Below are 17,290 nucleotides of genomic sequence, written 5' to 3' on the forward strand. Positions count from 1 at the left end.
TCCACATTCCCTATTAAAGCTTTTTATGTGTTCTATCGGATGGTATAACCTTCATCTGGACTCACAGAAATTAAAGGCTGTTCCATAATAAATTAGAGCATACTTACCTACTTTGTTCATCAAGCTGGTGAGGTGCTGCAGATTGCTACTTAGGGAGGCGGGGCCGAGCTCTGATGTCATTTGGCCCAGCCCATTCACCGGTCCATTGTAGATGAGTTTTGTCTGCATTTTAGCCCCGCCTCCTCCATATGGTCGGCCGATTCTCTGTCTTATCTCTCTCATTCGTGAGATGCGGGAGATCTGGCCACTGTTCTGGAGGTGCGGGAGCCTCCTGCAACTTCCGGGAGAGTAGAAGTGCATTAGAAGTGGATCCAAGTAGTTCATGTATATGTAATAATTACGTACACACCCGAACTTTGGGGTTCCAAGTCGAATAGAGTTCCTGCGCGGATAACTTTTGGCGTTCCGTAAATTTGGAAATCGGATTTAAAAAACAAATCTCAGATTTTGGATTGCATGAAAACAGGTCCAAATTATATGATTTTAGTTGTCTCTATCAAATTTTAAAGAAATCCAAAACCGTAACATTTGAGGGTCAAAACACGGGGGTACTATATATAAATATTATATATAAATATAACAATTATAATTATATACAATTGTATGATTTATCTAATATATATATATATATATATATATATATATATATACACACACACACACACACACACACACACACACAGTCAGGTCCATAAATATTGGGACATTGACAGATTTTTCATATTTTGTCCTCTATTCACCACCACAATGGCTTTGAAATGAAACAAACAAGATGTGATTTAACTGCAGACTTTCAGATTTAATTTGAGGGTAATTACATCCAAATCAGGTGAACGGTGTAGGAATTACAACGGTTTCTATATGTGCCTCCCACTTTTTAAGGGGCCAAAAGTAATGGGACAAACTAAACAATCCTAAATCTAACTTTCACTTTTTAATACTTTGTTGCAAATCCTTTGCAGGCAATTACAGCCTGAAGTCTGGAACGCATAGACATCACCAGACGCTGGGTTTCATCCCTGGTGATGCTCTGCCAGGCCTCTACTGTAAATGTCTTCAGTTCCTGCTTGTTCTTGGGGCATTTTCCCTTCAGTTTTGTCTTCATCAAGTGAAATGCATACTCAATCGGATTCAGGTCAGGGGATTGACTTGGCCATTGCATAACATTCCACTTTTTAGCCTTAAAAAACTCTATGGTTGCTTTTGCAGTATGCTTCGGGTCATTGTCCATCTGCACTGTGAAGCGCCGTCCAATGAGTTCTGAAGCATTTGACTGAATATGAGCATATAATATTGCCTGAAACCCTTCAGAATTCATTCTGCTGCTTTTGTCAGCAGTCACATCATCAATACAAGGGAACCAGTTCCATTGGCAGCCATACATGCCCACGCCATGACACTACCACCACCATGCTTCACTGATGAGGTAGTATGTTTTGGATCATGAGCAGTTCCTTTCCTTCTCTTCTCTTCCCATCACTCTGGTACAAGTTGATCTTTGTCTCATCTGTCCATAGGATGTTGTTCCAGAACTGTAATGGCTTTTTTAGATGTTGTTTTGCAAACTCTAATCTGGTCTTCCTGTTTTTGTGGCTCACCAATGGTTTGCATCTTGTGGTGAACCCTCTATATTCACTCTTGTGAAGTCTTCTCTTGATTTTTAACTTTGACACATATACATCTACCTTCTGGAGAGTGCTCTTGATTTGGCCAACTGTTGTGAAGGGGTTTTTCTTCACCAGGAAAATAATTCTTCTGTCATCCACCACAGTTATTTTCCGTGGTCTTCCGGGTCTTTTGGTGTTGCTGAGCTCTCCAGTGCATTCTTTCTTTTTAAGAATGTTCCAAACAGTTGATTTGGCCACACCTAATGTTTTTGCTATCTCTCTGATGGGTTTGTTTTGATTTTTCAACCTAATTATGACTTGCTTCACTGATAGTGACAGCTCTTTGTATCTCATATTGAGAGTTGACAGCAACTGATTCCAAATGCAAATGTCACACCTAGAATCAACTCCAGACCTTTTACCTGCTTAATTGATAATGAAATAACGAGGGAATAGCCCACACCTGTCCATGAAATTTCCTTTGAGTTGATAGTCCCATTACTTTTGGCCCCTTAAAAAGTGGGAGGCACATATTGAAACTTTGTAATTCCTACACCGTTCACCCGATTTGGATGTAATTACCCTCAAATTAAATCTGAAAGTCTGCAGTTAAAGCACATCTTGTTTGCTTCATTTCAAAACCATTGTGGTGGTGAATAGAGGCCAAAATCTGAAAATTCTGTCAATGTCCCAATATTTATGAACCTGACTGTGTGTGTATATATATATATATATATATATATATATATATATATATATATGTGTGTGTGATTTATTCAGTAAAATGTTATTTGTATAATATGAGATCAAACCTGTGGTGTGCGGATTGTACTATTGACACAACCAGGGTATATCTTCCCAGGAGCCTGCGGTGCTTACCAGTGCGAATGCTGTGGCGTGGCCCTTCCGTCGGGGGAGCTGGTACTTGGAGACTGGCGCTGGGTGCACGTGGGGGACTGATGTCGGTGAGTCCTGCTGGCAGGGTAAGGCTATCAGCATCACCATGCTGCAGGGGTCTGGGAGCGCTCATCTTGCCTCAGGGCATGTGAAATAGTGAGCCTATCCTGATGCATCAGGTGATCTCTCCCAGCCATTCACGCTCTGCTGCTGGGTACTTAAGGGGGTTTGGAGCTCCCTGTAGTTGCCAGTGCAACGTGTTTCACAGCTTGCTGTGAGAGAGTTCCCTGTGCTCCTAAGCTTTGTTCCTGCTCCGGTGCTACCTTTGCCTCCTGTGACCTGTTAGCTAAGTCGGCTACCACAGACCTCCCAGCACTGCTTTGACCAGTCCCACAGCCTCCAGTCCGGTGGTGACTGCTCTATCTCCCACAGGTTACCATACCTCCCAACATTAGATTATTGTTATCTGGGACATCCGCGCAACGAAGGCGCACGCGCTCCCGAAAAGGGGGCATGGCTTGCACGTAAAGGGTCGTGGTCTATCGGCACGCCCCGGTTTAATCACTAAACTCTCCAAGATGCTGGGCTGCCCCCGGGCTTCCCTCCGTACTATGAACAGATGCTGTGCGCATAGCATCTATTCTCACTCTGCATACGCGCTGCTCTGCTATGCAGAGCAGTGGTGTATGCTTCCCCCAACTCCCCCCACCACCGCTGCACACTGCTGCCCGCGGGTGGGACAGCGGGACAGCCCCATAAAAAACGGGACTGTCCCGCTGAATGAGGGACAGTTGGGAGGTATGGGTTACCCACTCCTGTGTCCTGAACCTGTCGTTAAACCCTCGTTCAGCCATTCTACAGCATATCAGGATATCTCATTCAAGTCATTCTACATCATATCAGGATATCTCATTCAAGTCATTCTACAGCATATCAGGATATCTCATTCAAGTCATTCTACATCATATCAGGATATCTCATTCAAGTCATTCTACAGGATATCAGGGTATCTCATTCAAGTCATTCTACAGGATATCAGGGTATCTCAATCAAGTCATTCTACAGGATATCAGGGTATCTCATTCAAGTCATTCTACAGGATATCAGGGTATCTCATTCAAGTCATTCTACAGGATATCAGGGTATCTCATTCAAGTCATTCTACAGCATATCAGGGTATCTCATTCAAGTCATTCTACAGGATATCAGGATATCTCATTCAAGTCATTCTACAGGATATCAGGATATCTCATTCAAGTCATTCTACATCATATCAGGATATCTCATTCAAGTCATTCTACAGGATATCAGGGTATCTCATTCAGCCATATTTGCATCATTTCACTTCACACATCTCTTCCACTTTTCTGGACACGACTTTGTTCTCTCCCACTACAGTGACCTATCATCCACATAACCCGGTTCTAAGTTTATTTACATTGGGACTCTAGTTACTTTATCTGTATATTTATTTTTCATGTCTACTAATATCCATATAAAACAACCAACTTTCCAATTTAAATCTGTTTCTGCTTCCACCCCGGGTCCACAAAAATCCCAGTCCGTAACAAGTATCCAGTCAAATGCTCTACTCTATTATTGTGCAACTCTACCTGCTTTACTCTCTTAAGCTGGGTACAGACCTATACAATCATCGGGCCGTCCATCCAATATCGAGAGAACGGCCGTTGGATTGTATAGGCATGTACGCTGTCCTGATGCAGGAGCGTTAGCCGATAAACGGCTTTTAAGGCTCCTGCAACGGTCAGGATCGGGAGGTCGGATCTTATGTACTGTTTAATATTTATCGGTTCAACCTCCCGATCCCATAGAAGCCTGTACACACTGTGCTATGTCTGCCCACTGTACGCGGCTGACGGGGTCACACTGGGGACAGACTGCATGGCTGCTCGGGACAGTTTTACCCGATCAGCCTGCAATCGAGAAAGTGTGCACCAAGCTTTACTCTCATCATGTCAGTGTTGTCCCTCTTCCCACAACCCATCCCTTCCTATGTCTGCATGGCTGATTTCTTTCCGATAATCACTTAATATCAGGTGGAGTGTCTACTTACACACATTTATGGCTCACACCATTTGCACTTGCTGTGAAGCCTCAAGTGCCTACAGTCACCGGGATACTGATACTGTATAGCTGCATCCTCAGTAAGTTGCTCTTGTGGTAAATCTCCTGCTGTATTTATCTTAACTGAGACGACTTATTCACAGCGTGCCAGAGCCCATTGTATATTGCTCTGATCTGTAATTTGAATCGGACCCAGTCAGTTGCATAAGGGCAGAGATGGGATGTTGGGAAACAACAGATGACCAGAGATTGCAGTAATAAATTATTACAGATACATGCCCTTAATAAATCACAACGGAGACGCTGAGAGTGTAATTTGGGGAAATCTAGGTAGCAGTCAGTACTCAAGTACAAAGTGTGATAGAAGAAGAGGAGGTGGGGGGGCAGGACTGTTTGTGTGCCTTGAAGACCGAGGTTTGGAATAACTGGTTTAGACTAGGGATGAGCGGGTTCAGATTTCTGAAATCCGAGCCCCCCTGATCCAAGCCGGGAACCGAGTCCGGCTCGGGTTTTCCCGCCTGACTCATAACTGAAATTGAGGCAAAATGTCATCATCATCCCGCCTTCCGGATCTCGCGTTTTTGGATTCTATAAAAGGTCCCCACGTCGACGCCATTTCTCACTCCGGCTGTGGACAGTGAAGAGGGAAGGTGGGAGCTAGGGCTGGCTGGGCTGTGTTGTGCTGCTGTTGTCCATAGGGGCTGGCTGGGCTGTATTGTGCTGCTGTTGTCCATAGGGGCTGACTGGACTGTGTTGTGCAGTGTCCCATAAAGGCTGTAGTCCTAAAGGGATGCTGTAGTGTTGTCCAGGGGGTGATCTGTCCATCAGGGGTGCTCCCCCAAAGTGCACTACAAAAAAATAAAAATAATAATTTTCTGTTTGTGAATTGTGTGCGCAGTAGCCACACGCGCATCAACAAAGTAGCAGCGCCAAGCGTGCACCTGTGTCATAAAGGGTCTGTTAAAGGGTGGTGTAACCCCCAAAGTGCACAAAAAAATAAAAACAATTTATTTTTCTGTGTTTGTGACTTGTGTGTGCCTTAGCTGCACGCGCATCAACAAAGTAGCAGCGTCAAGCGTGCGCCTGTGTCATAATTCAAGGGCCGGCTGGTCTGTTGAAGGGTGGTGTAACCCCCAAAGTTTACAAAAAAAATTAAAAAAATATATTTTTCTGTTTGTGTGCGCCTTAGCCGCACGTGCATCAGCAAAGTAGCAGCGCCAAGCATGCACCTGTGTCATAAGTCAAAGGCCGGTTTGGACATCTGGTCCGGACTGAAGGACCTGCCAACTATTTCTGACATGTCTACTGTCACTGCATATAATACTGTCACCATTGACAGAATGGTGGAGGATTACATCGGTGACAGCATCCAAGTAGGCATGTCAGACAGTCCGTTCATGTACTGGCAGGAAAAAGAGGCAATTTGGAGGCCCCTGTACAAACTGGCTCTATTTTACCTGAGTTGCCCCCCCTCCAGTGTGCACTCCGAAAGAGTGTTTAGTGCAGCCGGGAACCTTGTTAGCAAAAGGCGTAGGAGGTTGCTTCCACAAAATGTGGAGAAGATGATGTTCATAAAAATGAATTATCAACTTTTCCAGGGAGACCAGCCTCCAGAACGTACAGAGGGACCTGTGGTGGTGGATTCCAGCGGGGACGAATTAATACTCTGTGAGGATGAGGATGTACACAACACTGAAGAGGGTGAGGAATCGGTGGATGAGGTGGATGAGGATGACATCTTGTCTCCATAGAGCCAGTTTGTACAGGGACAGATTAATTGCCAGCTTGATTTGTGGGGGCCCAAACGAACCAATCATTTCAGCCACAGTCGTGTGGCAGACCCTGGGGCTGAAATGATTGGTTTGTTAAAGTGTGCATGTCCTGTTTATACAACATAAGGGTGGGTGGGAGGGCCCAAGGACAATTCCATCTTGCACCTCTTTTTTTTCTTTGCATTATGTACTGTTTGGGGCCTAGTTTTTCAAACTGCCATCCTGTCTGCCACTGCAGTGTCACTCCTAGTTGGGCCACGTATTTGTGTTGTCCACTTGTGTCACTTAGCATAGTCATCCAGCTACCTCGGTGCAACCTTTGGCCTAAAAACAATATCGTGAGGTGTTCAGAATCGACTGGAAATTAATGTTATTGAGGTTAATAATAGCATAGGAGCAGAAAAACCCACAAATGTGTGTGACCACGAGTGACCAGGTGATGGTCGCGATGGTCGAGACTAGCGCGACCATCGCGGCTTGCGAAGAGATCCTTGGGGTCGGGTCTCGTCTCCCTCAAGCCCCAGGTAGCTTCCTGCTCTAACAGAGCAGGAAGCTACCTACTGACATCACTGTTGTCAGTAGGGCCGTCTACAAACGGCAGGCGTTCCTTCAGGAATGCCTCTGTTTGTCCAGTCTGAATCAGGCCCTCTGATCTTTAGTTCTTTCCATAGATTTCCAATTGGATACAAGTCAAGTGATTGGCTGGGCCATTCTAGCAGCTTTATTTTCTTTCTCTGAAACCAATTGAGAGTGTCCTTGGCTGTGTGTTTGGGATCATTGTCTTGCTGAAATGTCCACCCTCATTTCATCTTCAGCATTCTGGTAGATGGCAGCAGATTTTTATCAAGAATGTCTTGGTACATTTTTCCATTCATCCTTCCTTCAAATATATGAAGTATGCCAGTACCTGGAAAACAACCACATTATGATGTTCCCACATCCAAACTTCACTGTTGGTATGGTGCTTTTGGGGTGATGTGCAGTGCCATTTCTCCTCCAAACATGGTGTGTATTATGGCATCCAGAGAGTTACATTTTGGTCTCATTTGACCAGACTATATTCTCCCAGTATTTCACAGGCTTGTCCAAATGTTGTGCAGCAAACTTTAAAAACGAGCTTCAACATGCTTTTTCTTCAGCAATGGAGTCTTGTGTGGTGAGCGTGCATACAGGCCATGGCGGTTGAGTGCATTACTTATTGTTTTATTTTAAACAATTGTACCTGCTAATTCCAGGTCTTTCTGAAGATCTCCACAAGTGGCTCTTGGACATCTCTTCTGATAATTCTTTTTACTCCTCTGTCAGAAATCTTCCAAGGAGCACCTGGTCGTGGCTGGGTTATGATGAAATTATGTTCTTTCCACTTCCGGATTATAGCCCCAACAGTGCTCACTGGAACATTCAGAAGTTTAGAAATCCTTCTGTAACCAATGCCATCTGTATGTTTTGCAACAATAAGGTTGCGAAGGTCTTAAGAGAGCTCTTTGCTTTTACCCATCATGAAAGGTTTCTTGTGTGACACCTTGGTAATGAGAAACCTTTTTATAGGCCATCAGTTGGGACTGAACCAGCTTATATTAATTTGCACTGACAAGGGGCAGGATTGCTTTCCAATTACTGATAGATTTCAGCTGGTGTCTTTGCTTTCCATGCCTTTTTGCACCTCCCTTTCTTCATGTGTTCACTACTTTTTCCCTGTGTCATTTCACATAATTACACATAACTTAATTTATGGACATCTACGGTTTGATTTATTCGCATTTATGGATTGCATGGGTTGTTGCTGACATTTGGTGAAAATGTCATTGCAATAGCCCCATTACAAATATATGTACGGACAAAAATGTTGATGTGTTCAATAATTATTTTACCCGCTGTATAAATAGTCAGTGTAGACATAGTTTTAGTTTTTTTCCATTTACTACTTTCATGGTTTTTATTAATTTTAGTGATTTTTTTTTATGGTAAATGTTGCCAAATCTATATATAATAAACTTTTTAGCCAATTGTAATCTTTGTAGCATTTTGTTTTAATTTCAATCTGATTGGATCAGTTTTCGATGTCAGCATGAATACTTAGATGGCAAAATGGCCAACTAGATCTATGTATGTGGCAGCTGCATGATTCATGTCAGAAACGCCATGATATATCTTATTTAGTCATGCCTTATTAAAAGATTATTAGCTACATCTAATAGTCATTGGAGTAATGCAGAAAAAAATGCTTGCGAATACAAGTAACTACTGTCCTATGTAAAAGATATATATTATATAATTTATTTAGGGGCATAACTAGGTATTTGAAGAACAGTTTGTAAGGGCCCCTATGTACCAACCAATGGTGAAAAATGTATATAACGGGTAATTTTGACAAGGAAGATGGGCCTCCCGCAGCTGCACCCCTTGCACCTATGGTAGTTACACCCATGTATATATTACACAAGCTGGGATACCCGGCATTGCCCGGGTTGAAGAATGGATCTTAAAGTACATCTGACGCCTTCATTTTGTACATTGCAGGCCAACATTGGAGACCATGGCATATGAAAATGTGCTTGGAGAAGTAACTGTCAGTGCAGGTGCAGTGTGACAGTTGATCCTTTGACTCACAGCTCTTCCGTTGAAGCACTGCCTGCCCCCTCACTGGTACATATCAGCCTGTGCCTTCAGATCAGAGCAGCTTTAGGCACTGGAAGATATCCTGAGAGAACTTGCTAAAACAAAAATTTCAAAACAGAGACTCCATGGCCTACTTGGTGGGCACCATGTAGACCTCCATGGCCCTGACGAACTTCATACATAGCCATAAACCTAATCCTGGTCAAACTACACCACCATGCCAAATTTGGTGGAACTAGGTACAAAACTCTGCCCGTGCATAAAGTACAAACAGGCAGACAGAAAAACAGGCACAAACACACAAACACACAATCTCGCTTATTGTATAGATATCATGAGGGGCGTTTTTCTTCAGTGGTCTCCATGAGAAATAAAATATTTTTATAACACTACATATTATGGGGTATATTAGGAGCATGAGCCCTAATGCTGACGACACGAGTGAAGAGTTGGCTTTTCTTTATGCTAAACGTGGACCAAAATTTTCAGGTGCATAGTGGCAAAGTGTTCAACATTGCTGCCTCACAGCATTGGTGTCTGGTTTTCAATTAGCAAATTAAAGAAATCTTGGGGCGATTTTTTTGACATGGACAAATTTCAGGTCATATCAGACTCACCTACTCTCCCGGAAGGTGCGGGAGACTCACGATTTTTAAGAGAATCCCCCGGATGACTGGGTGGATCTCCCGCATACCCTCCACTTCCTAGTGAGGTGGGCAGGATGGGAATATAGGAATCGCAGGTCCATAAGGAGGGGATGAGGCCAATATTGATGTTAAGAATTTACTTACAATATAGTAATCTCGAAAATGGTCTTAACTTGCTCTTTAAATAAATAAATAGCTGATGTTGCTTAGGGCAGATAAGAAGAATCATGTTTTCTTTGAAAGTAAACGGCTGTTCTGATGAAATGAGTTTAATCTGCTTATATAAAATAAGGCAATTATCCATGGAATAATGGGTTTGTAATGCTTAAAAAAATAAACAGACTTTTACACGTCTTTTCTTTGCAAGTAGCTGTTTCAATGTAGAGGGGCAGCCAGTATATAGGTTTCCTTCCCCCAATATTAGAGGCACCTGGAGCTATTTATTTGTTCTCCAAGTGCTCATTATTTGCCTGTAATAGTGAAGAATCATCCCTGGCTATAGTGAAGGGGGAATTTTAAAGACTTGCAGGTGAGTCATCATTTTATTTATTGACATCTGAAATTGTGCCGGTCCTGTTATGAATGCAGGACCAGTGCTATGTAATACCCCTTTTCCACCATAATTCCGGGTCTGACCCGGGGTTGGAACAGCGTTCCTATCCGGATCAGACCCGGAATTTAGCCGGCGCTGACTCAGGATATTCCCGAGTCGGCGCCGCTCATACCAGAGTCAAGTATGCATAGACCCGGCTTTCCCGGCGTGAAAGTGGACGCTTGGAGATTACGTCATCTCCAAGCGCCACTGAAGCCAGACCAATCGGCTGGCTAGCAGCGCACTCCAGGTCACCGTGACCCGGAGTGCGCTGTTCTCACAGCAGGGTTTCACGGGCTACGTCCGTGTTAAACCCTGCTATTTACCTGGGTTGGATTGCTGGGTCACACGACCTGGCGATCCAACCCTCTCCCCTTTTACACCAGGGAGCTGCCGGGTTAACCCTGCAATAACCCGGGTTTGAGCTCCGGTGTAAAAGGGGTATAACATGACAGCGATACATCAAAGCTGTAAACTGCACTCTTTTAAAAATGTAGAATTTAACTTGAACAAACCAACATGTCCAATCAATGTGAATCCACACAGGATAAAAAATGACTCTTCGAAGAAGAATACATTGTAGAAATCTTTATTTTGAGCAATTTTGATAAATAATCCCCTATGTCTCCAATTTCTGTAAAAACAAAGTGGAAATAGGATTTGGTTCTATTTCCAAACTTTCCCTGTACTGCTAACAAAAAAAAAACCCTTCACTTCACATGAAAAAAGGGTTCTCAAAATAAAAAAAACATTCTTTACGATATGTTTTACATTAATTAATGAATCATTCATTTTATGTGTAATATAATCTTTAACATCTGGCTTCTAAACAATAGATTTACACAACAAATAATAAATTACCTTGTCTAGTGGAGTTATTTATATCAATAAAAAAAGAAGGCATCTCACATCTGTGGAAGCAGCCGCCGGGGCCATAACTAGGGGTGTGTGACGTGCTGTCACACAGGACAGAGGGACCTGGGGGCAGTACCATCGGTGCCCCACAGTGCCTGCATCGGGCTAGCAGAATTGCTGCTTCAGTGTAGCCCAGAGACACTCCAGGTAGGGACCCTGCAGTCTGCACAGCCGCTTGGAGCTTCCTCAGAAAGGATCCAGGCAGTACAGCACATTACGATGCTGGAGGCCCCACCCTTTCTGAGGGACACCATGCACAGAGGGGGTAGGACCAGCACAGGGCACACAGCCATCTTGTTACGCCACTGTCAGCCATTTATTGGCTTAAATGGAGTGGTTCCTAAGCAACTGATTAGATGCATTCTAATAAATAGGGTTTCAGCCCACAAAATGACTACTGTCACTGTGTCCAAGTGACAGGTGTAGATAACATTATAAATAAAAAAAATTATAAAATAAGCAAAGGGATTGCTTTGAAGATAAATATGTGAGAACTGATTAATTGCTCAGTATAATGAGGCTGGAAACAATTTTTCAATTTAAGAATTCAGAAGTGTATTAATTCCCTCACTACACAGTGGAGTGAGGTAATTTAGCTATTAATTATACTTTCATGAGTATTTATATAGTGTCACTTACATATGTGACTGGCCTTATCATATATATATATAATTGTTGTCGTTTATCAGTGAAAATAATTGTTTTCAATTATTGTTGATAAATAGTAATTAATTAATAACATTTTGAGAAACAGATAACTGAGTAACTGCAATGAAATGGCTAGTGGATCTCATTTGCAAAGTGCACTAGATGTGTACTTCAATTTGTCATTGGTGCATCTACCGGGTTCGGCCAAAGCTCATTTAGTTGCAGATCTACTGTGTGATATTTGGAGACACGTCTGCCAATTAGAAGTGTGCCCAGGGTTTCGGAGAGACAAAATTATAATAATCTGAACACTGTCATAATTATATGCTAATTAGGACAATTTGTACAACAGTATTGTAGTGATTATTAATCCTAACATTTGATGCTTCTGTAGATGGAATGGTTACATGGTTTCCATGTCCCATGGTTTAAATTAGGGATGTGCAGGCTCGGATAGGTTCGAGTTTGCACGTGGAGTTCGGATTTTTCCCTCCAAAAAAACGGAACTCAGAAAGAGGCAAAACGTCATCTTACATGGACGAACATCATCATTCCTGGACAAAAGGCCAGGGAAGAGATAGGAGAGGCCAGGAGATGCTGGGGATGAAATAAGAGGAAGCTACAAGCAAGAATGATAATAAACAGAAATTTGGCAGGCCCAAACAGCGCCCCCTGACCTGTGGTGCCCTGTGCGATGGCACCGGCGGCACTACCCTAGCTACGGCCCTGAATATAATAGTCGCAAGCAATACTTTTTAGAACCAATGTTTGAGATCACTTCTGAATAAAATTTGTGTCAATGACATGAACAGGCTGCATAAGCAATCTAGAGAAATAATGTATCACCCCAATTAGTTAACATAACCTCATACCCCTTTTACACCGGAGCTAAAACCCAGGTTATTGCAGGGTTAACCCGGGTAGCTCCTTGGTGTAAAAGGGGAAAGGGTTAGATTTCCGGGTCGAGTGACCCAGCAATCCAAACCAGGTAACTAGCAGGGTTTAACACGGGAATAACCCGTGAAACCCTGCAGTGTAAACGGCACGATCCAGGTTAGGGTGACCTGGATCGTGCCGCATGCCTGCCGATTGGCCAGCTTCATTGGCGCTTGGAGATGACGTCATCTCTGCAGACTCAGCTCCGGAGTGAACAGCGCCGACTCGGGAATATCCCGGGTCGGCGTTGTGAACAGCGCCGACTCAGGAATATCCCGGGTCGGGGCCTGGGTAATTCCGGGTCTGATCCGGATTGGGACCCTATTCCAACCTCCGGGTCAGACCCGGAATTTCGGTATAAATCGGTATCAATCCGTTTCATATGCATACGAGTAAAAAATAAAACAACAACAAAAAAAAAAACATACTTGTGGAACGAATGGTGTATCCCCACTATATATTCGAGAGGAGAGTTTTAAAATACTTGTAGGGCAATAAATTAGTTGTATAAATACTAAATATAAACCTTGGTACCAGTGGCGGCTCCAGAGGTGAGGCTGCAGCACAGTCCAAAATTAATATAGGGGAGTCACACCAACTGCCACCCTAAATGCTGCCAAACATCAGCTGGTGTGACTCCCCTATTTGAATTTTGGACTGCGCTGCAGCCCCACCTCTGGAGCCGCCACTGCTTGGTACACACTGTCCGATTTTTTATTTATCGGGACTAGAGACGGGGTAATTTTTCAGCAATATACAATATGCAACAAGCGCCAAAAAGGAACCTTGTAGTGTGTGTACAGATGAAAGACTTACTACACAAATATATTAATGAAAGATATTTTACTGTTAAAGTAGTAAGTCTATATACAAATGCATTAAAAACAAAAATATATTCGCAATATATATATGTACCTCTAGAAGGATCATATTTCCCATTTCCAACGGTGCTATAATTCCTGTGCCATTGGAGTCTATTTAGTTGTTTTTGTTTTTTGTTTGTGTCCTCATTTGTGCTTTGTATATCTGTGCATACTCTATTGCAAATATATTTTTGTTTTTAATGCATTTGTATATAGACTTACTACTTTAACAGTAAAATATATTTCATTAATATATTTGTGTAGCAAGTCTTTCATCTGTACACACACTACAAGGTTCCTTTTTGGCGCTTGTTGCATATTGTATATTGTCTCTATTGTATCTGGGGGACTACGGGGTACCTCCACTTGCAACCGTCTGGTGCCTTGGTTAAACCCTACAAGTGAGCGCAAAGTGGTCTATCATTTTAATTTTCAGCAAAGTGAAAGCCCCAATATCTGTGCTACACATTGTGCAATTTTTTATTTATCGGGACTAGAAACGGGGTAATTTTTCAGCAAAGTGAAAGCCCCAATATCTATGCTACACATTGTGCAATTTTTTATTAGAAGTTACTGATTTTCTGCCACACCACCCTGATTTTGCATATATCCGTTCACAAGGATCATGACATAGTGACAGGAGAACGTAGGGTATATGGGCAGATTATTGAGAAGGCGCGCACACACTGCACGAGATCGGGAAACCGAGGCCAAGATTTTCGGTCTTCATCGACAGTTCGGATGATGGAAGGAATGCGTTTGTGAATGTTTTATAACCATTTTATTGGTGAAACGCTGAAACGATCGTTCATACACACTATTCAACAAATGAGGCCAATCACCCGATTAATAATTCTATAGTGTGTACCTACTGTAGCTTAACACACAGCTCTTGCCCTGATGCTGCGGTGGAGGAACTTTGGAAAAGAAAGTACAAGGTTTAAAAAAAAAGTTACAGTATGAAATGTTTTTGAAAGTATCTTTGCGTAGTGGAAGCAGTCTGACCAATTGCACGCTGTAAGGAATGCTCGTAAAATCTATGAACCCCACCCATTTATTTAACTTCAATAACATTGCTCTGCAAAATTAAATCCGCGTTTCCTACTGATGGACAAGTACATGTACCCAGCACTTTGCAAGCAACGCTCTGAACCTGCCTTTACTCCTTTCACCATCTAATCCAAACCTCTGGTCATCCACAAACTTCATCTTGCCCTGCAAACCCCTGGCAGAAGTCAACATGAGCAAGTTGGGCACCAGAAACGATCTTGCACTGCATCTCAGCACTGTTGTGCTTCATAATAAGGCCCGCTGTTTGCATTCTCCTATTGTAGGTTGTACATGGACGCAGATACTGCAAACTTAAGTTAAGACCAATTATGTTTTTTAGGAACTACAGACAGAGCTTGTTAACACTAGTACAGTAGTTACCAATCGTAGGAGATCCTCAGGTTGCCAGCCTGACCTAGGCCGGAACCAGGCAGAAAATCACAGTGTCAGAAATTAGCATAGCCCGAGTCGAGTATATCACTTTTACAGGGACGGGCTGGACAAATAAATATATATATATATATATATATATATATATATACATACACACACACACATACACATACACATACATACACAACTCTGTTTATTTTCTTTAATCATTTAGGATCTTTGTGTTCTGATGATTCAGTGGGATAATTGAGCCACAAACACACTAGATAGGGAATCTCAGCCCTTTATCTGTGCATTGTGTCATGCTTAAGGTGTTGATTTGAGAGTAGACCTGCCTCAGCTTGCTGCGGAGACATTCAGCACATCAGAAGGGTAGTTGTTGATACCTGCAGCATTTTATAGCTGCAATGGGTGGACTCGTTATTACAATCTACAATTGTATCTTTGAGGAAGTCCCATTACTTTTTATTTTTCTTAACTTTAGTTTCAAACATGTTTTGTTCTATTAATCTGGTAAACATATGTTTTTTGACACCAGTGGAATCCTGAGATAATGCCCATCCAATGCCATTGTTCGTCAGGCATTCCTGTGCCAGAAACAATAGCTAATGACTCATTAGTAACGAGGGCACAATGCTAATAGCTGATGACAGACAGACCTCAGGAGATTGAATGTCCTGACTTGTCTCCTGTACTGAGACTTCAGTCTCCCTGCCTGGGGCTCAGGATCACTTCCTACAAAGCTATTTAATGGATGGCAGGGCAGCCTCTGGGATAGAGATATTAAACCTAAGCACAATAGTTGCCGGAGACCAGTTTAAATGAATATACATCATATTTTGCAGGGTGCCATATGTCATTTTTGACAAGACCTAGGTGGGCTGTAACTTTCCAGCGGTTGTAAAACTACAAGTCCCAGCGTGTTCTGCCAGTCAGAGGTCAGGACAGCTGGAAAACCACACATGGCTTACTACTGTACAATATATAATATTTGATCCTTTATTGGCGCAACATTAACAGGTAATAATGAATTTGCTAAAGTACTGAGGTCAAATCATTTTGGCATAGAGTGCCCTGTCCAGCTACAACATCAAAACACAGCAGGTCACACACTCAGAACTAGTGTAATCATTCCATGACCATTAAGTTTGAACTCAATATTTATTAACAATCGGATTCACCGATGCAGCATGGACTGGAAGTAAACACAACATGAGGCAGGCTTCCTGAAAGGGTTAAATAAAAAAATCCTGTCACCTGTAATGACATATCCACTGTGCCGTGGCTCTAGGGGAGCCGCAAACGTTCTCAGAACATAACGTTTAAAATATGTAACTCCAGCTACAAAAGTGTCTCCTTATCTCATCTCTCTCCCCCCCCCAGAGCCCACCTGCCGGCCCCTGACAGGTCCCACGGTGTGGCCATTTGTGCAGCAGAAAGAAAAAGCCTTTTGTTTAGTGGCACACAAAAGCCAATCTCTCTCCCTTCACGGAGCCCTTTTCCCCCAGCAGCAGACTAAACTCTCACAGCGGCCTCCGGGAGAAGAAGAAAAACAAAAACAAAACAAAAAGAAAACAAAAACAGTCCATGGGTAAAAGTAAACAGAAACAACAATAACAAAAAGTTTACAATTTACAAAAAAAAAAAAAATGTTGCAGAAAAGTTTGGGGATGAGCAGCAGGGGCCAGCACCAGGCTCAGCTCTCATCAGATCAAGGGGAAAAAAAAAAAAAGAGGGAAATGGAAAAAGAAAAAAAACTTTCCCAGTTCCTGCCACCAGATCCCAAAAACCAGTATGATCACTTACTTGTCCGTCTCTTGTGACATGTTTGATCCAATGAACTCTCCCTTTATCTTCTCCCTAGCTCCCCGGTGGAACTGGACTTTCAGGTCTGTGCAGGTAAAGGTGTGTGGAAGAGAAAGAGATGGCAGAACAAGAGCTACTGGTAATTCTACTTTTTTTTTTCCACCCTTCCTCCCCCCTTTGACTTTTTTTTCTTTCTGTTACCCTGCCCAGCCAGAAAGGTAAGGGACAGGTAATGGCCACTCCCCCCTGCTCTCTCCTCCCCATTCTCCACCTCGCAGAGAAATCTTCCAGATCAGCACTGCAGCACTATGCCTTGCCCTGATCCCCACCGCAGACAGCCAAAGGGGAAACTCTACTTACTGTAACATCACCTGTACAGATACATTGTATCACCAAGTGT

At 42.8% G+C, this 17,290-nt stretch overlaps 1 protein-coding gene across 1 annotated transcript in view; it reads right to left on the minus strand.

Annotated features, from left to right (window-relative positions):
* The window catches only part of GRHL2 (grainyhead like transcription factor 2), a 139,383-nt gene extending 122,389 nt beyond the window's left edge, over positions 1-16,994 (minus strand). The window contains exon 1 of the mRNA XM_088442670.1: positions 16,891-16,994. Within this exon, the coding sequence (XP_088298796.1) occupies positions 16,891-16,910 (20 nt within the window). The 5' untranslated portion in view covers positions 16,911-16,994. The remainder of the gene's footprint in view (positions 1-16,890) is intronic.
* Between the last annotated feature and the right edge of the window lie 296 nt (positions 16,995-17,290).

This window comes from Taudactylus pleione, unplaced genomic scaffold, assembly GCF_031769625.1.
Source record: "Taudactylus pleione unplaced genomic scaffold, aTauple2 ptg000314l, whole genome shotgun sequence".
Classification (NCBI taxonomy): Eukaryota; Metazoa; Chordata; class Amphibia; order Anura; family Myobatrachidae; genus Taudactylus; species Taudactylus pleione.